This window comes from Megalobrama amblycephala, linkage group LG13, assembly GCF_018812025.1.
Source record: "Megalobrama amblycephala isolate DHTTF-2021 linkage group LG13, ASM1881202v1, whole genome shotgun sequence".
NCBI classification, from domain to species: domain Eukaryota; kingdom Metazoa; phylum Chordata; class Actinopteri; order Cypriniformes; family Xenocyprididae; genus Megalobrama; species Megalobrama amblycephala.
Window position 1 is genome coordinate 22,285,625 of NC_063056.1, and position 25,765 is coordinate 22,311,389.

The 25,765-nt window shown below is 37.6% G+C and overlaps 1 protein-coding gene across 5 annotated transcripts in view; it reads left to right on the forward strand.

The window, feature by feature from the left end:
• Window positions 1-1,569: 1,569 nt before the first annotated feature.
• osbpl10b (oxysterol binding protein-like 10b) overlaps window positions 1,570-25,765 on the forward strand; it is a 66,881-nt gene continuing 42,685 nt past the window's right edge. The window contains exons 1-4 of one of the 5 annotated variants that reach the window (XM_048153641.1): window positions 1,570-2,014; window positions 6,369-6,544; window positions 9,452-9,531; window positions 13,876-14,109. In XM_048153641.1, the coding sequence (XP_048009598.1) occupies window positions 1,803-2,014; window positions 6,369-6,544; window positions 9,452-9,531; window positions 13,876-14,109 (702 nt within the window). In that variant the 5' untranslated portion in view covers window positions 1,570-1,802. Of the gene's footprint in view, window positions 2,015-6,368; window positions 6,545-7,534; window positions 8,087-8,505; window positions 8,589-8,976; window positions 9,093-9,451; window positions 9,532-13,875; window positions 14,110-25,765 lie in introns of those variants that run through there. The other 4 variants (XM_048153642.1, XM_048153643.1, XM_048153644.1 and 1 more) reach the window with 4 other exon arrangements.

The following is a 25,765-nucleotide window of genomic DNA, read 5'->3' on the forward strand; positions in this document are numbered from 1 at the left end:
CTGGGAGTTGTAGTTTTCTCTCTCTTATTTCTACTGGTTTCTTTTTGATGTCTAAAATAGTCGCTGTAAAAACCTTGACACATATTGGAGGATCGTTTAATTCAGGTTATGTGCATAGCGCTTTTATGGAACTAGGCTATCCACTCTACTTGAGCAGATTATAAGCTTATTAATGGAGATATTGTGAACAATAATCATTAAACCTAATAGCTCATCATTACATTAATATTCATTACAATAAAGGGTTAGTTCACCCAAAAATGAAAATTCTGTCATTTATTACTTACCCTCATGCTGTTCCACACCCGTAAGACCCGTTAATCTTCGGAACACAAAATTAAGATATTTTAGTTGAAATCCGATGGCTCCGCAAGGCCTTCATAGGGAGCAATGACATTTCCTCTCTCAAGATCCATAAAGGTACTAAAAACATATTTAAATCAGTTCATGTGAGTACAGTGGTTCAATATTAATATTATAAAGCGACGAGAATATTTTTGGTGCGCCAAAAAAAAATATAAATAAATAAAATAATGACTTATTTAGTGATGGCCGATTTCAAAACTCTGCTTCAGGAAGATTCGGAGCATTATGAATCAGTGTATCGATTCATGATTCAGATCGCTTGTCAAACTGCCAACGGCTGAAATCACGTGACTTTGGCGCTCCGAACAGCAGATTAGATTCACTGATTCATTTATGGAAAATTTGCATCTTCTTTGCTTGTTTGTTTGTTTGTTTACTTTTATGTCTCACGGGTTGCTCTTAAAACTAACAACATTTACAACAATTTCATCTTTTTCTTTTTGCAATGTGGTGGTCAAAACCGGGAAACTTTTTTACCACTCACACTCACGTTTTTGCCTTTTATGTAAAGACTTTTATTTACATAATCAAACCCACAACTTCAAATGTTAAAATATGAAAATGTAAAAATATGAATGAAATTATTTTTCCGCCATTCGGACATAAACACTGAAGCTGCAGCGAAAATAGCATAGCAGTATGACAGGACAGACGGATTTGTTGAATTAAGTCTTGAATTAATTTTGTTTTTCCTCACAAAATGTATCCTCATTGCTTCATAATATTAAGGTTGAACCTGAATCACTGCAGTCACATCAACAGTTTTAACGATGATTTAGTACCTTTCTGGACCTCAAAAGGTGCAATACGACATTGCACCTTTTGAGGTGCCTATTTGTGGATACCCTCGGGTTTCATCAAAAATATCTTAATTTGTGTTCCGAAGACAAACAAAGGTCTTACGGGTTTGGGACGACATGAGGGTGAGTACTTAATGATAGAAATTGTATTTTTGGATGAACTAATCCTTAAAATAAATAAATAAATAGATAAATGATAAGGTAATTTTTTTAATCAAATTTGTTTATTTCATTTGTATTGTTTTATTTAGTTTATTTAATATTATTTCACTTTTTAAATTTATTTCATTGTTTATTATTACTATTATAATGTTATTTCTGAATTTCTCCGTACCTATGATAATGAGGGGGCGTGGCTTTGATTTAAGGCATCGTATTCACATTCACATTCACGCTTGCCTTTCTGATGCTGCATTCCTGTTGGAGGAGAGCAGGAGGGGAGTGACCACACACTGATTCCAATGGAAACACAGAGAAGCCTATTAAAGAGTCCAAGGCAAGGCAGCAAGATAAAAAATGAAAGTAATCTCCAATCACGTCCTCTCCGTACGATGATAATCAGTATCTTTGGTTTGGTTTTGAAACTGTGCTTTGGATTTTGAATCGTCATATTGTATGAACCCACTCTGAATAATCATGGAAAAAACACTGAACGTGTCGCATTCAGGGAGCAGTAAAGGAAAGTGGTCCGCGGATCTGGGGAATCCCGCACAGAGACAGGCAAGAAGCGGCTCGTATAGTCCGGGATCAGTGGCTGTTTCGGACACTCAGCCATCGCAGACCCAGAAGAGACACTTGGAGGGGGTTTTGAACAAATACACCAATTTATTACAAGGCTGGCAGAGCAGGTAAAGAGTTTTTGGCGTTTGCTCACTCTTTACAACTTTTAAACCCATACGAAATGTTTTTCGTGGCAGACTTGTAGTCCAACATGATGAAGATTTTCTCATTTCTGATCATATCATTCCTTCATTTCCATGACTTCCAGTATCTGGATCAAAGAATGAAGACACGTCATCTTCCAGCAATGCACTGAACGCGGTCTAATTCAATGCCATATGACGCTATGCATGAATGAAATCATGTTTCACTGTTTACATTTTTTGGGTTTTCCCCCCTATTGATGATGCTGAGCATATGTACAGCTATATCCATCTACTTAAACGTCGTGTTTGATATCAGCTTGTGTCGAGTTTTGGTCAAATATAGCATAAAATTAAGAATAAAATTAATATCGATCCGTTATGACATCATGCATGAAAGTAAAGAGTTTGGTTAAAAATAAATAAACATATTTCATCAGATTGTTTTACAACTAAAGATTTTCTTGACATTAATGCATGTGTGTATATATATATATATATATATATATATATATATATATATATATATATATATATATGTCAAGAAAATCTTTAGTTGTAAAAAATTTGATGAATGAGGTTTTTGATTTTTGATCACTGTCCATCCATGTCATATGTTGTTTTTTTTTGGTCAAATAAGACTCAAGTATTGTTGCATTTTGTAAAATCTGATGAACTCTTTTGAGATAGAAGATCACACCTCTTAGTTTGCCTACCTGTTATCTAAGTTGTGGTGTTATGTAATATTCTCTTATGGTTTGATTTATCCTACTGTCTTATTGCAGATTTGTAGTATAATTGTATTAGTATGTTTAGTATGCAGGTTGTATCTCTACATAATAAAACAAAATCTAATCTGAGATGATTAAGAAGGTTTTCTGCATCTTAAAAACAGACATCAGTAATCAGAACATCAGAGTACCTTCTCATAATGAAAGAGTCTATTTGTAGTCAGGAATCTAAATGTGAAATGAGTCCTTTAACAGCTGAGCTATGCAGAAACACTCCAAAGCAAGAGCCTCTCATTGAAAGCAGGTTTTTTGTTTTTGTCAGATTTCATGGTTTTGTGTTCTGCAGGGTTGAGTGCAGCACAGCCCACAGTTAAGGCTCTTTCATCTGGGAGAGACTATGACTCATCCGTGATGGGAAATCCCTCACATCCATAATGTTGTGCTCATTCTCTTGCTTAGTCCAGCGATCGATAAGAAAACAGGCCAAGCATATAACGAGCATCAGGACCGGAGGGTTACTTGCCCTCCGCAATGGCTCAGAAATAGCCCTCATGTTAACCCCAGCACTAGTCACTGTTTAGTGCTTAATCATTTGTCTGTGTGTGTGTAAGAGAGAGAGGTTTCCACACCACTCAATATTTTGACCTGATGAGAATTGGGCCTTGGAGAGAATAAGAACCGCTAAGAGAATGTCTGTCACTAATGTAATTAATTCACCCACAGACAGACAAACATGTGAGCATGTTAGCACAGTTAGAGTTCATTTATTTCACATAATATGCCATGGTATTCTTTAAAGAACCATGCATTTTTTAATAGCATGTATAATACAGAAATGGTATTATACCGTATTATATATTGTGCCATAGTACCAGCATATGAAATGTGACCAAAAGTAAATCATTATAAAAATAAAAAAATCATAAATTTTTTCATTTTTTTATTCTATGGCTTGGTTTCACAGACAGGGCTTAGATTAAGCCAGGATAAACGTGCCTTAGAAAGAAACATTACTGGTGTGCATCTTGGCAGAACTTGATTTCACCAAGTACAACATGTTCCTGGATCAACATCCAGTTTATGTCAAGTTTAGGCTCGCAATCAGGGTTCAGTGTTTCTACATCAATGTTATTCACCTATCATTTCCCTCTGATTTTAGGGATAAGTTATGGGCAGGGTTAGGTTTAGGGGTAGGGACATGGTTAGGACTAAATTTTTCGGATAGGAATGTTGTTCTTGGATCAACAAATATGTTTACCCAGGAACACGTCTGACTCGGCAAAATCAGGACTTGCGTGCCTCTTGAGACGCTGACATACTGTAAGAAATCAGTTTTAAAAGTGATTTCAAAAGCGCTCTTATTCACTTCTCTCATTGGGTGTTGTTAAAGAACTGACTTAATCTTCCCGATTTAAAATCCTAAATATTATACAATTTTAGCATGATATTTATGATATGATCGGGGCGGCTCTGATTTATGTGAGAGCACATCGGGAGGTGCAAGACTCGATCTGTGAATGCCTCACATTACCACATAATCTGCACCGAACATCAAGGTCCTCATCAAGATTGTTTCTCCGATTCTTGGGAGGGACTCCTGTAGTGTGAGCCCGGCTTTAAGCCTTGCCTGTGAAACCAGGGGTTTATTTTTTTTAAAGGGTGAGGGGATATAACAGTCTTTTTATCATACTGGGGAATGAGGTTATGTAAGCAAATGTCACCAAAGGTCCACAGTGTCCGTCTGTCCTCCGCCATCAAAAGCAATGCATTTGTTGCTGCTTTGATCTTCATACTTTTAGCTGCTTTTTAAAATAATGATGTGTCTTTGTCTGGCTTTCAGAGACCCCATCAGGGAGACTGTAGAAGAGAAACTGGCAGCACATTCATTTTTTACTAAGAGGGTGGCTGTTGTGTTATAGCACCCAAACCGTGTGATTACAATCCATTCCCTGCAGAGTTACGATCCCGCATAAAGCACCTCTCTGGTTGGCTCTGAGTGTGGAACCAGACATGGCATGTAATGCATCATGAATAATGAGAAAGGAAGGGAGAGAGACAGTAATAATGGCCACCGTAAAGCTTTTTGTTGTAGGCCAGATATACTAGTATGTACACTGTAAAAAAGAATTGTTGGTTAAACTTAAAAAAGTAAGTTACCTGGTTACCTTAAAATTTTGAGTTCATTGAAATTAAAGAATTGAGTTAATACAATGAAGATGATTGGTTTAATCAACAGAAACTCAAAATATTATGTTATCTGAATCACATTAATTATCTAAGTTGATTTGACAATAGAAAAAATGTTGTGATAACAGTGTAGTTGTGTTTTCTAAGGCAAGCATCACTGTTACTACTGCTCATACTTTTGAACAAACCCCTAAAGTATTAAAGGTGCCCTCGAATGAAAAATTGAATTTATCTTGGCATAGTAAAATAACAAGAGTTCAGTACATGGAAATGACATACAGTGAGTCTCAAACTCCATTGTTTCCTCCTTCTTATATAAATCTCATTTGTTTAAAAGACCTCCGAAGAACAGGCGAATCTCAACATAACACCGACTGTTACGTAACAGTCGGGGTGTACGCCCCCAATATTTGCATATGCCAGCCCACGTTTCCAACATTATGAAAGGCATTAGACAAGGGCAGCCAGTATTAACGTCTGGATGTGCTCAACCAAATCATCAGAGTAGGTAAGCAAGCAAGAACAATAGCGAAAAATGGCAGATGGAGCAATAATAACTGACATGATCCATGATATCATGATATTTTTAGTGATATTTGTAAATTGTCTTTCTAAGTGTTTCGTTAGCATGTTGCTAATGTACTGTTAAATGTGGTTAAAGTTACCATCGGTTATTACTGTATTCACGGAGACAAGAGAGCCGTCGCTATTTTCATTTTTAAACACTTGCAGTCTGTATAATGCATAAACGCAACTTCATTCTTTAACTTCATTATCAAACTCATTCAAAATCAGAAGTAAACAATATAACAGTATACAATACTCACATAATCCGACGCATGCATGACGAACACTTTGTAAAGATCCATTTTGAGGGTTATATTAGCTGTATAAACTTTGTTAAGGCACTGTTCAAGGCAAGCGCGAGCTCTGTGGACGTAGAGCACGGGATTTAAAGGGGCCGCAGGATAAAATCGGTGCGTTTATAATGATGCCCCAAAATAGGCAGTTAAAAAAATGAATTAAAAAAAATCTATGGGGTATTTTGAGCTGAAACTTCACAGACACATTCAGGGGACACCTTAGACTTATATTACATCTTTTAAAAACATAATCTAGGGCACCTTTAAACTTTGGCACATACTGTAACTCGCCCGACAGGTTTGTGTTATGGACATAAATAATACCTCAATTTGTGCAGCATTTTGAGAAGAGGTGCTACTACTTTTCTAAGCGATCAGACTTAGTATTTTCAACCACTCAGAACATTTTAGCAACCTCTTAGCAATGCTCTGGCAACCAATGAGAACACCCTAGAAAATACATACCAGTGCAATACAATGTCAGGCATCACTCGCTGTCAAAATCTTGGCTAGTTGTAATGTCATCATCTTCTCCTCTCTGTGTCTTTCATCATGCAGGTACTTTGTGTTGGACCCTGAGCTTGGCCAACTTCAGTATTTCATCAACGAGCACAGTAAGAACCAGAAGCCACGAGGGTCCCTGCCCCTCATTGGCTCCTCGGTGGCCCTAAGCGACGAGTTTCCCTTCATGTTCACAGTCTATGCTGCGAATGGAGATCTCTTCAAACTGCGGGGTGAGTGTCCTCTCCTCTTGGTGGGTTTTAATCTTTTGCTTTTAACATTGGTCATTTGTGTCCGATTTGATCCCTCCCGTCTCTATTCTCCTTTAACTTGAGTCTCCTCATGCTGTCTATTAAAGAAGTACCTCTTTGATATGTTTTCCCCTTGGGCATCCCCCTTTATCTGTGATTTTGTTGTCCAAGTTCACCCTTTCTTTCCTGCCAGCGACTTTCACATAAGATTAGATCTCTATACTTCTCTTTCTCTCTGTTGTCTCAAGTATGACAAGAGTCTTTTCATGGTTGGCATTCACTGTATGCCACAATTTTTTATGATGGTTTTACATCAAAATTCTCTGTCGGTCCGAGGTGACTCTGAGAACTCATTTAGACTCTGTCAGGAGTTTACAAGCAAAATGCCACCAGCCAAATCGGCCATTTGTAACAAAGGCAATTTCGGAGAGGTTGTGAGGGGATGAATTTCGCAGGAAAAAAGCTGTCACCTCTAGCGTTATTCCCAGCAGTCTGACAGCCTCGCTGTGGGCAGAGTCTCATCTGCTCCCAGTGTTCAAGTCTTCTGAAATGAAAATTTTCAGGTGCTATTTTTCTCATTTCACACCTTCTCAGTCTTACCCCGGGTAACAGACAAGCCACAAATTTGTTTTCTGGTCTTGGGTCTGAAAATGCCTGCATTTATTCTACATGGGTAACCATCCAATACCTAATGGTTTATTAAGAAACTAGATTTTCATAAGCCATATAAAAACTCTGTCTGATATGCTTCTTAAGGCAAGACACTACAGGTAAAACCATAGTTTTTTCATGCACTGGTCAATTTTGAGATTTTTCTTTCATAACATGGGCTGCATCCGAAATCACATAATTCCTTGAGTAGGTAGTTATTTTGAATAAGTAATTACTTCATGACGGCTAAAAAAGTATGTTCTATATAGTATGAATGCGTATAGTGGAAATTCTGGACATACTACATTCGCCATGTTGCCCTTATCACGTGACCTACCATCGTCAGTTGTGTCACTTCACTGCCATTCACAAATCCTCTTCCGTGGCCTCATGGGATTGTAAAGGCTGCATCCGAAAACCTAGGCAGCTGACTTGTTGCCTTGCTGACGTATCAGGCAATGACTTTGCAGGGAGCATTTGCGCAAGGCACCTCGGACAGACTTATGAGGCAGCATAACGATTTAATGATCTACAGCAAAATATCACAAGCTTTGATGATAACTAAGTGAATATTTAATTACTACAATAGTAATGTCTTGCTAGAAATGACATCAAAAGTGGAAAACTATAGTCAAAAACGTACATTTACACACAAACTAACCACCAACCGCAACTTTCAGACGCCATCTTTATTTTTTAGATCAGCTGTCACAGAATAGAAAGCGCAGGATTATGGGATATCAAAGGCAGCGAAGGATACATCGATCAGAAGGCATCTCATGAAACAGGAAGTGAAGATATCTTTGGATTTGGATATGCCTTTGATGCCTTCCTACCTTGGAATGCGTCCTCAAGAGGCAGCATTTTTAAAGGGTTAGTTCACCCAAAAATGAAAATAATGTCATTTATTACTCACCCTCATGTCGTTCTGCACCCGTAAGACCTTCATTCATCTTCGGAACACAAATTAAGATATTTTGATTAAATCCGATGGCTCAGTGAGGCCTGCATAGCCAGCAATGACACTTCCTCTCTCAAGATCCATTAATGTACTAAAAACATATTTAAATCAGTTCATGTGAGTTCAGTGGTTCTACCTTAATATTATAGAGCGACGAGAATACCTTTTGTGCTCCAAAATAACAAAATAATGACTTTTCAACAATATAGTGCGATTTCAAAACACTGCTTCTGAGCTTTATGAATCTTTTGTTTCGAAGGAGTGATTCGGATCTCCTATCAAACGGCTAAACTGCTGAAATCACGTGACTTTTGCGCTCCGAGTCACTGATTCGATTCGTAAAGCTCCTAAGTTTTCGGATGCAGCCATCGTATGCACACTTCAGAATCTCGCTGGAAAAAGGAGGTCATCCAGGTACTTATGACATACTTATTTTGTCACATACTGTTTTCGCCTACTATATAGTAGAGAAGTATGCGATGTCGGATGCAGCCAAGCCTTCTTTCAGACTAGTGGAAACCAAGTCCCTTTTTTGTTATAGTCTTTGGTGGAAACGCACGGCTAAAGTAGTTCCAGGCAGGTCTTGACCGCATTACATGTCCATATCACTTCGCCAAATGATTTTATTTCAAAGATCCTACGACAGCAAAAGAACCAAAACCCACAACGTTACTGATCAAGCAAATTAATATAGTAAACAATAGGACAAAATGACAAATTATTTCCATGTTTTTTGCCACAAAATTACGTTTTATTATGTACGGAAAGCATATCCCCCGCTCTCTCCCACTCAAACGCACGCGCACACACACACTCGCGCAGAAACGTGTTTTCAGCGCTGCCTGACATTTTTTTTTATCAGTAAAATAACGTTAGTTTAGCAACTTAAAAGCTACATGACATTTCTCACATAGCGAGGTAAAAACCACGCTTTTCTCTAAAATTACGGTTTTGAATTAACAACAGGAGGGGTGGAGATGCGTAAGAAATTAGACCTAAACATAAGAGCATTTTAAGGGCAAATGTCTGACAAATGTCTTGAAATACATCATCCGAACAATGTCTTGAATTGTGGCAACCGTAGTATAAGCGGAATAATTGAATCTGGTCCGTTGTATTACTTAGCTTCGCGTCACCGCATTACCACCTCGGGTGTGCATTATTTTCTAATAATTCAACGGGCCGTCGTCAATTATTCCTTACTGATTTAATTAAATTAGCTATAGAGACAACATGAATGAATGTGGCCATTTATAGGCTATGTTATCTTCTTCTAGCTTGTGATGCGCGCGAGCAGCAGATGTGGATGACCCAGCTTCAGCTGTGTGCCCGTCGCCACTCAGACGGCAGTGCCAAGGTAACCCAGTTACATTTAACTCGGCACACTGTGCTCTCATTTCCCTCCTTTTACATCTCTTTCGCTCCCTCTTGCTTTGGATAGCACAATGTTTGTCTCGAGGCTCTCATCCTTTGATTTTGTTCACCCTGTCATCGATGATGTACTAACTGTCCTTTCTGTAAGTGCCTCTTGTCATCCTTCCAGTCTTTGTCTCTCACTCTCTCACATTCTCTGTAGTGACTGATTCGCTCTCCATTTCCTTTGGCCTCTCCAGGCGCTACCCCGATGACAAACTGCCCCTGTAGTTGTGTGATTTGTGATGCTGTTTACATTCTCTGTCTCTTTTCAGCAGAGAATAAAGTTCATCACATTGGATATAAGGCTTATTGTAATGGGTGACATTTCCAATGAGGTCTTGAGTTTGCTTATATGGTTGAGATGTACTTTTGTAACCTTTCTAAGTGACTAGTAGTTTTGGTTTTAGTTAACAAATAACAACATTGCATTGATGACTTCTGTGACATTTCCTTCAAAAAATGTAAATAAGTTTAATATTATAATCATGCTCATATATACAGAATTGCTATTGTTATTCACAGGTTTCAGTTATGGTTATTGTAATTCAGTGCGCAATAAAACAACTAGCTGTATGGAGACATATGATCTATACAGGTGACAGCTCACCTGACATGATCATTTACTGTAAGTCTCATTTCTCTTTTATCCACATGGCACGGTTTATCTTTGTCCAAAAATATAAACAATAGTTTGATACTGAGAGGAAAGAGACTTATCTTTGTTGTGTCAGTTCACATACCATGTGACAAAAACACATTGCGTGTCACACTCCGTTTCCCACTATTGTCTGACTTTGAACACACAGTGATTTGTTTAACCTTTACAGAGTTAATCTTTAAGCGTTCGCCTCCTTATAAACATGTCATTAAATCATGCCTCAAGATGCATAATGTTTGTTTTGCAGCCTGAAAAAGATTCAAATGGATGTTTAAATGCAGCATTCGAAAGACTGTTTTAGGCAGATGGTGTTGTGTCCAATTATTTATTGTAATTTTCAGTGCTCTTGAGTGGCAGAATAATGATAACTCCAGTCAGAACTGAAAATGAGTGTTTACAAATAGGTGAGACCAGCATTATCCACTAATTTAGAGTGTGGGTTAAATGGAATGGAATGGAATGGAATTTAGCCTTGAGGCTAAAACATTGTTTGACTTCTATTAGCATTCATTTTCAATATATGACCAACAAATGGTAGTCTAGTAACACAAGCCAGTGTTGGCTACTAATGCATTCTAAAAGAAGGAAAAATCCTTGCAGTTCTTGATTAATCACATTATAAGCAAAGCAATTTGAAACCACACAAATCTGGGCCTTGTCTTCATCATCGGCCTAAGGCCAAACACATTACCAATGTGTTATATTTATTCATTTAATGACTAAATCCATAATGCATGCAACAGATGCTCCATGGATTCTCTATACTTAGTGTACCTATTTTTATTTTTAACATAACTGTAAAAATTGGTGTATATATTTTATTATTTACTGCACTGATTATTACCTGCTGCAGTACTATTATGTTTTTCTTAAAGGTGCATTATGTAATTTTGAATAACTACTAAAATAAATTGCACTCTTGGAAAACATTAATACTTTTATTAGGCAAGAATGCATTAAACTCATCAAAAGACATTTCCAGTGCATTGTTACAAAAGATTTCTATTTCAAATACATGCTGTTCTTTTGAACTTTCTATTCATAAATGAACCCTGATAAAAAAATTAACACAGTTTTCACAATAATATTAAGCAACACAACTGTTTTCAACATTGATCATGATCGTGTGACCAAATAAATGCAGCCTTGGTGAGCATTACGGGATATATAGTTGTAATATATATTTATATATTATGGTTTTAGATCACGGCTGAAATCTCAGATGTCTGGTCTGCCTTTTGACTGCAAGAATGAGGTTGGGGGAGCTCCATCAGACCTGAATAAAATACTCATTCCCGCTTTTACAGAAAACCTCATAGTGCAGTCTCATTTTGGGTCATATCAAAGAGTGCGATCTTCCTCCAAGCCTAAGAGTCCATTTTGAAACACCCAGGGGAGCAATGTTCTCAGTAGTTTCTTACAAATGCACATTCTTTATTACAAATTCTTACATTCTTACAAGTGCTATTACTTTTCTTTTTTTCCTTTTTCTTTTTTTTTTTTTTTACCTAACCACATCCTCTGTTTGTTTGATATGAATAATTTTTGATATAGAACATGGCTTTAGAAATTAGTCTCAGACCAACTACATTCCCAGTGTTTTGTGGCAATTCAATACTTATATTCAATAATTAGTGGTGCATACTAGGCCAATCACAATAGACATAAGCTGCGTTTCCACCGCAGGAACTTTCCCCAGGAACTAGGGACTTGGGGTGGTGCTCAGAGTGTTTCGATTGCAGGGACCAGGGTCTAAATCAGGAGTGTCCAATCCTGCTCCTGGAGGGCCACTGTCCAGCAGAGTTTAGTTCCAACCCCAATTAACCTGAAACAGCTAATCAAGCTCTTACTAGGCATACTAGAAACTTCCAGATAGGAGTGTTGAGGCAAGTTGGAGCTATGAACTCTTGGACCTCCAGGACTGTGTTTGGACACTAAATGAAGTTCCTCAGAAAGTCCCTGCTCACGAGGTAGTACTTTTTCAAAGTTCAGGAACTTTCAGGGGTGGGACTTGGGCGCTGAACATGCTGATTGGTTGAGTTCACACAGCATTTTGATTGGGTGATTCCACTCAGCATTTTATTTCAACCACCATTTTTAAAAGTCTGTTGCGGTGCGTGCAATAAGAGTTGTTTGCTATTCGAATCAACAATGGAGTCTATAAAATATGACTGATGGACCGACGACAAGGTTCAGTCTTTATTAAGCTTATATGCGGAGGACTGGAAAATCCAGCGGGAACTGGAAAGTCGTGCACAGTCCTACATCACCGGACTAATTTGCCTAATCTCCACGGTACTTTAGACCGCAATGGAAACGCAGACAGCAACAGGTCTGGGGAAAATTTTTTTCCTGGGACAAATTGTTCCGGGTAATTTTGGAGGAAACATGGCTTTATACTACCGTTCAAAAGTGAGATTTTTAAAAATGTTTTTGACAGAAGTCACTCACCAAGAATGCATTTATTTAATCAAAAATACAGTAAAAACTATCAAATATTTTTACAGTTTAAAATACCTGTAATATATTTTAAAATGTAATTTATTCTTGTGATGGCAAAGCTGAATTTTCGTACCCCAGTCTTCAGTGTCACATGATCCTTCAGAAATCATTCTAATATGCTGATTTCTTATTATTATCAGTTTTGAAAATAGTTGTGCTGTGAACCGTGATACTTTTTTAGGAGCACTTTGATGAAAAGAAAGTTCAAAGGAACATTTATTTGATCAAAAATACAGTAAAAACAGTAACATTTATAATAATAATAATAATGAATTATTATTATTATTACAATTTTAAATAAATGGTTTGTATTTTAATGAATTTTAAAATCTAATTAATTTCTATAATGGTTTCAGCATCATTACTCTAGTCTTCAGTGAAACAACACAGTTGTGCTGCTTCATATTTTTGAACAGCATTTATTTTAAATATATATAATAGTAATAATAAAATAAAATGTCCCGAGCTTTGGTAGTGTACATTAAATAATAGACCTGAAATATGGATGAGAATACCATTGAAAGATCTTTTGTAGAAGCCATGAAGTAGTGCGGTAAAAAACACTCCCAACTCTTGAGTAACCCCAGAAGCATTGTAGAAGAAAGTTTTGCACATTGTCTTTAAAAAAAAGTATAAATCTAGTTAGACTTGCAATTTAATGACATTTGTGAAAGCATGCATTAGACAATTTCTTTTGTGCATTTTTCATCAGCAGCACACTAAATGCTTTTGTGAATCATGGAAAAATGATGTCTCTGATTAGCTTTGATGGAATGAGATTGCAGTTCTCAGGTTGTACCAGAGAGCTTTTAGAGATGAAAGCATTTCAAACGAGTGACAACCTTTATCTCTCTGCTGCGGAGAACAGTACTGCACAGGAAGCTCTCTCCTCCTCTCTCTGCCGTCTCATATTGCACTCCCACCATGCACTGCCCTTGCTTCCTCTCCCCCTCCCTGTCTGTATGTGGCTGCTGTCTTGGTCGTGTCAGGCCGATGATGCTCTTTTGCGTGATGGCAAACCGTGCTGGTGGCACAGGGCCGGTCTCTGTGCCCGCGGGGAAGCGAGGCCTGGGCGCCTGCTCTCCCTCTCATTCCTGCTGCTCCCATTGCTGCTGTCTCTTTCAGGGCTGCACATCCTCCTCCTCCTGCAACACCTCCTCTTCCTCCTCATCCGGCCGGACCCGCAGCTTCTCCCTGCACCCACACCCCGTCCCACAGTGCTCCTCCATCTCCACCCAAAGACAGACCCCCCAGCACGGGACGCCCGCCTCTGTCATCACCATCACCCACCACAAGTCCCCCACCGCCAGCAACCGGGCCTGCAGTCAGCACCCTGCAGGACTGCACCAGGTCAAAGAGGTATGGACAGCGTCAGACAGAGCCAGCTAGCCGTTGTTATTAAACAACTAAACAAGTTATTAATTATTTGATTTAACCCTTGGATGCAGAATTTTTTAGAAGTTCAGATTTATTTATTTATTTTTTAATATTTGCACTAGCCCCACCACAATAATTACTAATTTTGTTTTTAGCAATGTATTTTTTATTAAATTAGTATTCAAATAATGAAAATATTTTATAATATTTATTAAATATAAAATATTTATCTATTCCATTTGTTTATAATATAAATATAAAGTAAATATATATATATATATATATATATATATATATATATATATATATATACATGTACTGTCAAATTGATTAATTGTGATATATAACATAAAAGTTTGTAAATGTGTAATTGTGTTTGTGTATATATATATATATATATATATATATATATATATATATATATATATGTGTAGATATATATATATATATGTAGATATATATATATATATAGATAGATAGAGATAATTATAGATTATAGATTATTATAGATAGTAGTAGTTATGCATCAAAGAGTTAAATATAAATGTTGTTTGTCTGTTCTGCTGAAGAGTTTTGGGTTTCACATATTATTAGTTATTAAACATAGCACACTGTCTCTTGCTTTAAGCTTTGAAGGCTTGACAAAGGTTCAATATGCAGCACTGGCAGTGTTGAGCTGACTCCCTTATGGAACGTCTCAACCTCAGCTGGCCTGCGAGTGCTGCGTCAGCATCAGAAAGTGGCTGTTCAGCAGGAAGCTTCTGTCATCACATTGTTTTGACATTGTTGCAGTGATACCTCACAATGAAGTGAGGATGTTAGAAATTGTTAGTTTTTGACACAAAACTACGTGAATTACACTCTTTTTTCATTCATGTTTCAGCACTGAATGAAATGACAGTAATTACAATTTCTTGATTACAGTACTTAGTGCTAATTGCGAAGACTAACATCACTATAACTATTGCTTATGCTTAAGATTTGGATGAATTCCTAACCTTAAGTATTAAACTTGTGCTATGAAAATGCATAACACCTCAAACTGCTGAATCAGACTGAACATTTTTTGCATTGGTAATATTTGAATTTTTCTTTTGATGTAGTACATAAATTACTACTAATAATACTAATAATAAGTGTGTATATATATATATATAGCTCCCATGTATATTTATACAGATATACATGGGAGAGTTAAAAAACTGGTCCGCGATAGACGCCTGCTTTCAAACGGTCCCGCTCCCACTTTCAAAATGCTTTCAAATTCAAACACTTCCATGTGCTTTCAAACGCTGCCGTGCATTGATCATTGTAGCCAATCACAGACATAACCGATGAGCGCGTCAACACAATGGCCAATCAGAGGTGTTTACGAATCTGCTCAACAGCTCTCAAAGCCTCTCATTTTTAAAATATCAGTACCGATTGGTACCAAAGTCGGTACTTTTGACAACTCTAATATATATATATATATATATATATATATATATATATATATATATATATATATATATATTAGAGTCTTTTGAGTCAGTAAAAGACTGAGTCTTTTACTGTGTCCTAAGCTGATGCCCATTAAGTATGTAATTTCTGTGACACTAGTGGCATTTAGCAGAATTACAAAAATACAGCATATTTTGCAAATGCCCCTTTTGCGCGTCGAACCTCCCTCAACTCAAACATCACGATCACAGGTGTTATGGGGCCTTGTGACGGCATGTCTCAACAGGTAAATGTAGGCCACTTTCACTTTCAATCACTTCCAACATATTGGAAATACTTTTAGCTGTGTTGCTATGGGTCATGAGAGTAAGCAACTGAGTAGGTAACACTCTGTCTAGAGCGAACTCGAGCATCTCGCTTATTATAAACCCATCCAGCATATGCCCCATGATACTGCACCAGCCACATTTTTTGACATGACGTGCCTCCCAGCAAACCCGGTTAAAGAGGTCAGCGCTCTCCATCAGTGACTCGGACTCGAGTCCGACTCGAGACTCCATTCTCTGGACTCGTGACTCGACTTGGACTCGCGGACTGATGACTCGTACTTGGACTCAGACTTGAGCATTCATCACGTTGTTTTTGACTAAATATGTTATAAAAAAATATATAAGTTTATATGTAATATTATATAAGGTTTCGTGCCCAAGACCGGCCGGGATCTATTTTTTTCCCTCACAGACACTGCTACCGCTCGTTCTCTTGACAACACACTCACTGACGTCACTCACTTTACATTCGTGCATGATTCGCGGGCTAAATGTTCAAATTTGGAAAATGCAGAAAGATGTGCCCCGGATCGTGAAATTCGCCTACATGAATTTTGCATCTAATGCTGGAAAGAGCAGCGCTAAATGTTGTGTGTGTAATCGCACAATTGAGGAAAAGACTGGGACAACTTCAAACTTTAACAGACACCTGTCACGTATGCACCCAGAAAAGTAAGTAAAATGCTTTCCATTGGCTAACGTTAGCTTTTAAAAAAACTATTATTGACTAATGCATATATGATAATAAACAGAAGAAGCTAGGGTTGGGCGATGTTTGACAATTTGGCATCAGACGTCGACGATGTCTAATGTCTGGTTCAGATTACACAATTTTTTTGTCTGTTGATAACTTACTAGTCACTGTGTCAGATCAGATTACATGATTTTTTTTGTCTGTAGTCACTGTGTCAGATTACACAATTTTTTTGGTCTGTTGCAATGGTCACTGTGTCAGATGGATGACGCAATTTTGACTCCTAAAATCCTGTGGTGTCGTGGACAAGAAACATGTCAGACTAACGTTACACGTTGCTTTCTGACCAGTCGCGTGCCGTCACACACACATTCACTTGAACACATACAAACGCACTCACGCTAAATCACTCGGTCACTAACTCACAAACGCTCGCTCGCGCTTGCTCTCTCTCTCTCTCTCTCTCTCTCTCTCTCTCTCTCTCTCTCTCTCTCTCTATCTCTCACTCACACACACACACACACTCACTCACACACTCTCTGTCTCTCTCTCACACTCTCGGGACTCGAGACTCGACTCGGACTCGAACACTGGGGACTCGAGACTCGACTCGGACTCGAACTCTGGTAATGGTGACTCGACTTGGACTCGACTCTGACTCTTCTTTGGTGACTCGGACTTGGACTCGGACTCGAACACTGGGACTCGAGACTCGACTCGGACTCGACAGTTGGTGACTCGACTACAACACTGCTCTCCATATATAGACCATATATACGCCAAAAGTATTGGGACACCCCTCCAAATCATTGAATTCAGGTGTTCCAATCACTTTCATGGCCACAAGTATATAAAATCAAGCACCTAGGCATGCAGACTGCTTCTACAAACATTTGTGAAAGAATGGGTCGCTCTCAGGAGCTCAGTGAATTCAAGCGTGGTACCGTGATAGGTTGCCACCTGTGCAATAAGTCCATTCATGAAATTTCCTCACTACTAAATATTCCTTGTTCAACTGTTATTGGTATCATAACAAAGTGGAAGCAATTGGGAACAGCGGCAATTCAGCCACAAAGTGGCATGCTGAGGCGCACAGTGTGCAGAAGTCGCCATCTCTCTGCAGAGTCAATAGCTACAGACCTCCAAACTTTGTGTGGCCTTCAGATTTGCTCAAGAATAGTACGTAGAGAGCTTCATGGAATGGGTTTCCATGGCCGAGCAGCTTCATCCAAGCCTTACATCGCCAAGTGCAATGCAAAGCGTCGGATGCAGTGGTGTAAAGCACGCCACCACTGGACTCTAGAGCAGTGGAGACGTGTTCTCCAGAGTGACGAATCACGCTTCTCTGTCTGGCAATCCGATGGACGAGTCTGGGTTTGGTGATTGCCTGACTGCATTGTGCCAAGTGTAAAGTTTGGTGGAGGGGGAATTATGGTGTGGGGTTGTTTTTCAGGGGTTGGATTTGGCCCCTTAAGTCCAGTGAAAGGAACTCTTAAGGCTTCAGCATACCAAGACATTTTGTACAATTGGAACAGTTTGGGGATGGCCCCTTCCTGTTCCAACATGACTGTGCACCAGTGCACAAAGCAAGGTCCATAAAGACATGGATGAGCGAGTTTGGTGCGGAGGAACTTGACTGGCCTGCACAGAGTCCTGACCTCAACCCGATAGAACACCTTTGGGATGAATTAACGTGGAGACTGCAAGCCAGGTCTTCTCGTCCAACATCAGTGCCTGACCTCACAAATGCGCTTATAGAAATTAAATTAAATTATAATTTAATTTTGCAAACATATGTAAAAAAAAAAAAAAAAAAAAAATACTGTCTTCATAATATCACTCCTTACATAGTATAAATGGATCTTTACATAAAAGCATATAGCTTTTATTTTTGCGAAGTTCCTCACATTTGTCAATGAATTGTATCTAAGAAACTTTCTTTTTACTGTGTTTTAAACTGTCAGTTTCTATGACCCTGCCCTGGTGTGACATTTTCGTGACAACCAGCTGCTTTTTCTGGCTCTTAGGCCACATATTTGTCCTCGAATTAGACAACACTGTCACTTTCACTGACAGTACAAAGGAAACATGCAGCAAGTCATTGGAAACCAGCTGAGACTCATAAAATGTGCTTTCAAAATGTGTGTGCATCTAAGCAGTGAGGTGGAAATTATTATTAGCAATCTCTCTGAATATCTTGCCAGCGTATATATTACTGGGTGTAAAGTTGGCAAGCGTTTTTAAAGGGATGGTTCACATAAAATCTAAAACTATTATTATTTACTCATACTCATGTCATTGTAAACCTGTATCTTAAACCTGTATCTATATAAATCTGACTTTCTTAGGAACGACATGAAGATGAGTAAATAATGAAAGCATTTACATTTTTTGGTAACTATCCCTCTAAAGTGAGTCCAAAGGCTAAATGACATTCTCTTTTTTGTGGTGGATTCAGTCGTCCTCTCATTCATTTTCAGTCAAGCCAATCTTTCCTGGTCCTGGAGCCAATCCACTCCAATACACGTATTTAAACTCACCCTGGCCCATTTACACCTGCTGATATAGAGCACAAAGAGGGTAATCTTTGGGCTGTCACTCAAAGATGTGGCTAGCGCATGTGCTTTTGAAAATAAGTCCAGACATAAAGCGACCTCTTCTCCCCTGCCGACTGGAGATAACTGAGATGCATTGCTTTTTTCTTTTGCTTTTTTCTTTCATCTCTAATACTTTTTTTCAGCAGGTGGAAATCTTTTTCCGTACATTTTGAGGTTTGGCTAAAATTTTTTATTCCCTCCATCAGCTCTACATATTCAGTAGACGTATTAACTTATAGTCTTTGATGTTCAAAGTTTTCTTGTCTGCACCAGTTCCAAAACTGAAAAATACTTATGCAAAAATAATGATTGTTTTCAAACCAGTTTTCGGAACACTCCCCCATCTGCCATTGGTCGGCTACATAGACAGTCCTGCCCCCATCTCACGCCATTGGTTGAATCAATATTGCTGTGTCGGGACTTGTGATGCTCAAACAAATGTCAATGTCGTGATAGCTCCACAGAATTTATACTCATTTGTGGAAACAACCTACAAATGGCTTAGTTACTCACACTAGCATTCAAAAGGTTGGAGTCGGTAAGCAATTTTAACATTTAATGGTTGTTTTAGTCTCACCAAAGCTACATTTATACAGCAAAACAGTAATATTGTTATATATTGTACTACTATTCCTTCTTACTATCAATTTTGAGACAATTCTGCTGCATAATATTTTTAAGGATTCTTTGAAATTTCAGAAGAACAGCATTTATTTGAAATGGAAAACTTTTATAACAGCGTAAAAGTCACTTTTGATCAATTTAATACGTCCTTGCTGAATAAAAGTATTCATGTTTTTCAAAAAATAAAAATATAATCTTACTGACCTCAAACTTTTGAATAGTAGTGTATAGCCTGGATTTTAAGCTGTAATAGAAAAAAATGGCACGCATCACCATAGATACGGTTTTGAAAGGCTTGAATTGAAGTGACTGCTGTTATAGTTGCGTGAAACTGTTGGCATTTTAATTATCCTGCTGCATTTATTTTTATCCATGGCTTGATGTGCAATTAGTCACACTGTTTCCCCTCAACAAGTGTGAGTGGAAATTGCATTCACACATAAATCATTAGCCAGTATTAGAGATGATCGCTTTCATAGGGATGTGCTGATGTGTCTGTTTTTGTTTCAAGGTGATCAGGACTTGGTCTTAAAGGTTTATTTTGCATAATCATTTACAAAAATATGTAACTGCAGAATGCTGTGATTGACCATTCATAATCAGATATTCCAGTGATTCGTAGATGGAATGTTTTATGCATAACAGAATTTGTATACCGTATATAACTTAAAGAAAACCATATGCAACATTGAGTTTTCATTATTTAACTCTCATTTTATTATCAAACACCTTCCTTTTGGTACTTTCTGCACAGTAGTGAATTCTTGAGGCATAAAGTTGAATATTTGCTTCTAAAAACATGTCTGCAAAATATACTACAAATTTAGATAGAAATTTGTGGTTTAAAAGGGATGTACATTACTGTTCAAAAGTTAGAAATTTTTAAGAAATTAATACTTTTATTTAGCAAGGATGCATTAAATTGATGTGACAGTGACCGAAAAGACTTGTGTAACAAACAATTTAAAATTCAAATAAATTCTGTTCTTTTAAACCTTCTATTCCTCAAAGGATCCTGTAAAAAGTATACTGTTTCCACAAGAATATTAAGCAGCACAACTGTTTTTCAACATTGATAATAAGAAGAAATTTTACTTGAGCAACAATAATCATATTAGAATGATTTCTGAAGGATCATGTGACACTGAAGACTGGAGTGATGATGCTGAAAATTCAGCTTTGCATCACAGGAATACATTTTAAAATATACCCAAATAGAAAACGTGGAGTGTTTTTTGACTGTATTTTGATCAAATAAAAAGCATAACAGACTTACAGACCCCAAACTTTCAAAAGGTCTAAAACTTTGAATCCTATGGCATTGCATGTCCTAAAAGAGAGCAAGTGAGAGAGAAATAATTATGTGTGTGTGTGTGTGTGTAAAAGTGACAGTGATGGAGAGTGACTGAGAGAATTGTAACCTTTCTTGCTATGAACATTTTGACGGTGAAAAATGAAAAAGACATGACAAGAAAGACTGATTTTGTGAAGGAGGAACCAGAGAGGGGGAGGTAAAAAGAGTAGCTGGAATACAAGAAATAGATTTTCTGTTCATTTCATGAGAAACATACCCTGAGAGAAGGAAAAAATAAAGGAATTATGAGGAATTGGGCAGAACCAAACCTGCGTCAGCTGCATTTCATTAACTAATGTGCTAAACACTGGTTACAAGTTTCTTCTTTTGTGTTCCATGTTGGTAAGAAAATCACACAGGTTTGGAATGACATGAGAGAGAATAAATGATGACAGAATTAAAATTTTTGGGTGAACTGTGCATATTGCAGGTTAAACATTTTTTTCGAGATGAATATATAACCTTGTACAAAAATACCATATACAAAGGTACTGCAGGGTTTAAAAATGTTTTGCAGGACATAAGGGCATGAATTTAGTAGATAAAGTGACGGTCTCTGTAAAAAACGTTTTTTTTTTTTTTCAGCGTCGCGTCATTTTACGTCACTAAAGGGAGTCGTTCGCCGAGCTCTGTGTTGACAGAGTAGGTTGGTATTCAGTGACAGCGGCCGTGAATCTGTGTTTTCGGTAGTGTCAGGACATCGAGTCCAGAGGTTTAATAGCAAGAAAAAGGACGCTGCTATCTTCCGTGCCGGTGTGTTTTGAGCAGGTGAAGAGACGGGACTCCACTTCTGCATCTGCTTCGATAAACGCGTTCATTATAGACCGGAGGATTATCATCCCGGTGATATGATGGAGTTCAACATTGTAATACTACTGTAAATGATTATATTAAATGAATAAACTTACACACGCGATGCTTCTTCACCGTTTTTACTTGAATCAATTTCAACACTGATGAATACAAATTATGTACACAAATGCATACAGTCTCACACTTACACAAAACAGTTTTGAATTATGTGCTGGTAATGTACTCCAATTTTATTCATGCCATGTATATAGACCCCTTAAAAGTTTGTAAACATTGCAATGTTTCCTGGTGGGCGGGGCTTAGCTGGAGGCAAAAAGAGACGCTGGACTCAATGTTGACAAGCGTAAGCTAGCATGTTTTAGGAGGGATTTATTAAACATAGATGCAGAAGAAGGTTCAGAATATATACAGTCACTGACTCTGCGGGACCGTGACAGCTATTTTTGTAAATTAACTTAACTTTTGGATATTTCCTAGACAACATATGAATTACTTTCGGGTGGTTCAGGGAATTTTGTCAAGGCTTATTGTCTAATGTAACCTAACGCTGGGCTAACTATGATTATGGCTAGCAATGTGGATTATTTTAAGAGACCATTCAAAGGATGGCACACACATCTATCGCTGTATGTTTGTTTATCATTTAAGCTAGCTAGTGCACTGAAGGTTGGCGACTTTTCACCTATAAAACAGAAACTTGCTGATTTGTACTATATAAAACCAACACACCATGCATCGATTATTTTACCTGATATGAAGTGTGCACTGCAAACACGAGCATTATTTATGATCGTCTCAGTCCAGTCTGTACGGCGTATTGCTTTCAACCACAATTATCTTTTTGATTTCTGTGAAGGAATGTCTGCCGGGATCTGGTAAAACTTTAGTTTTGAACCAAAAGTCCTGTTCCTTCTATTCTGGCAGCCAAAAACACAACAAGACGACATTTTAAAGTCAAAACCTCAAACTTTTAGCGCGCCTGCTATGAGTTCTTATTTATGTTTTGCCTCCAGCTAGAGCGGTGACGTCACAGTGACGTAGGCGATCAAGGGGTCTATAAACTTGACTGTAAACGTATATATACCCTATACATTCAAGTTCACACAACTATAATCATGACGTCATATGCATCCCCACACAGTGATCGGCACGGAATAAACTCATAACACATAATGAATGAATAACGGATAACATGAAACATGAGACATGATCACAGATCCGTCAGAGAGATGAAAACGTGAACTGTGCACCATAAGTCTTCTTTTTTTTTTATTTTTTTTTTTACATTTGCTAACTAATGTTACCAAATCAGTCATGATGAGAAACCGCTATATCACGTAACGTTAGTGTGGACGGATATTAAGGAAGTTTATTCGTTTCTGTTATTAGTAATCAGTCCTAGATGACCAATAGCTTTGCTTTTGCCTGATTCATAATAATCTGTACAATATTGTGATCTGAGAACAGTGTTACATATCGTTTGCTAACGTATCTATAAGCTAACAGCTGTCTCCTACCCTGTTCTCCACTGGTTCTCCTCACACCACAGCTCAATTTGTCTCTTTTGACCGTTGTTGTGTCTAATTCTGGCCTGTCGCTGCTCTCTTGACCACATAGCAGGCTAATTGTATGGCTGTGGTTTGTTATACGAGTATGAATAAACATTTACAATTTCTTAAGCGTCCGAACTGTCATTGCGATCCAATGTTTTCCTATAGTTTATATTGATCGCGCTCCCTTCAGTTACGTCACTTCCGATTTTTTCATATGCGGAAGTAAAATTTTCTCACAAAAAAACGACCCTAGAAGCCTATGTAGCTTATTATACATGTTTTTTCAAGAAAATCTATTTCATACATTATTTTTCTATACATTTGAATCACTGAAGTTCTAACCTGCAACCTCTAACCTTTAATGCTATTTTGGTCTTTTTCACTCAGCATTATGCAACAGTTTTGTGCGTGTTTGATCTCTCAGCTCCTGAATCTTGATCAGTACTAAACCTGTGTGCAGAGATCCTTGGGAATTCTGTGCTGAGAGCAGGTGACAGCTGTGATGCTTGTCTTTTTCCTTTAATACTCACTCAAAAAGAGAAACGGTTCAAGGGGAGAGAATAAAGAGACTGATCAATTTTATATGAGAGCTGGGTTATGAACAACCTCAAAATCTCTTCACTGCTCAAAGTTTGCCATGCCGTAGCAGACAGACAGGGCAGTTATTATAAAAACCCCTAAAGTCTTTCACTTGTTGTACAGAGAGCTGGCAGTGATATCCTATTTCAGTGAATTATTTAAAGATGACGTCAATGTCTGTGGGACCAAACACAGTCTAACCTGTGAAACCACATTTAAAGGCATAGTTCACTAGAAAACCACAAATCTGTCATCATTTACTCAACATCATGTTTTTCTAAACCTGTATGACTTTGTTTTATCCATGGCACACATAAGGAAAAATGTTGGATCATTTTCACACAGCCTTTTTCCATGTAAAGTACCATTCACACCAAGGGCAACAACTACAAGATTACGATAAAGATATAGCTAGCTCAAAAAAATCTTTCTTAATATAAAAGAGTATCAGAGTCCACACCATAACTATAACAATAGATAATCATTGTAATCACTTTCAGAACATTTTTTTCGGTTGATGAATGATAAAAACATTGACAGCCAATCAGAATCCATCTTGCTTCAAAGGGTTAGTTCACCCAAAAATAAAAATTCTCTTATTAATTACTCACCCTTATGTCGTTCCACACCCATAAGAACGACATGTTCATCTTCGGAACACAAATTAAGATATTTTTAATAAGTCCAATGTAGGGGTGACCCTGAATAGTCGACGATTCGAATCTTCGATAGGAGGAGCCTGATTCGACTACCAATCTCACAGTCGAATCGTTGCAGAGGTGTTATGAGACGAGATATGGGTGCGCTCAATATCGGATTTTACATAGACATACTGGTTCTTTCCCAATAGGTTAACATACAGCCTATTATGTTAATACTATAAATAAAAATGTGAAAAGAAAGAAGCTTTTAATAAATATTTTTTAATGTGCGTGAATAAATCCAACCTGTGACCGATTTAAGTTTCACTTCCATGATCTGTGACCGGCAGATGAGCATCTTTACGGCAGGGATTAAATCTTCAACAATGTCTGGGATAAAGTGTACAATTGGATGCACTTTGAAATGGTAAAAGATGATCAAAAAAACGTATGATGCAGGTTGTGCCAACTGCTCATGTCCTATACAACTCAGCGATAAACACTGCGGCGCGCTTCTGCCGGCCAACGAGCGGACTATAGCGCGCTATTTGAAAAGACTCAAATGGACACAGGCAGATCGCGTGAAGAAGACTGGATTTTTGTCTCTCAATCAGGTAGGGTAGCTACAAGTGATTTCAGACTATTTCAGCCGGATATAATATGATTTTTGGATGTTGTTAATGTTTAGCTAAAAAGACTGCCACTCCAGTTTAGCGTTTATTGTCTCTGCAGTTAAAAAGACAAGTTGACAATTCTAGCTATAATTTTGTTATTTTAATAATTTCTTTAATTTTAATTTATTTATCGATCACTCTGGGTTATTTAATTTAACTATTTCTGGCTTGTGTTTTGAATAGCTATATGTTCCCCTGCATTTTGCAGTTTGACTTGATCATATTTCATTTTTTTAATTAGGCTATTTTCATTTATTTGAACGGTATATTCTGTTTTAATTCAATTCTGTAAATTAATGTTTTATAAAAAAAAAATTATAGGCTAATTTTTTTTAAT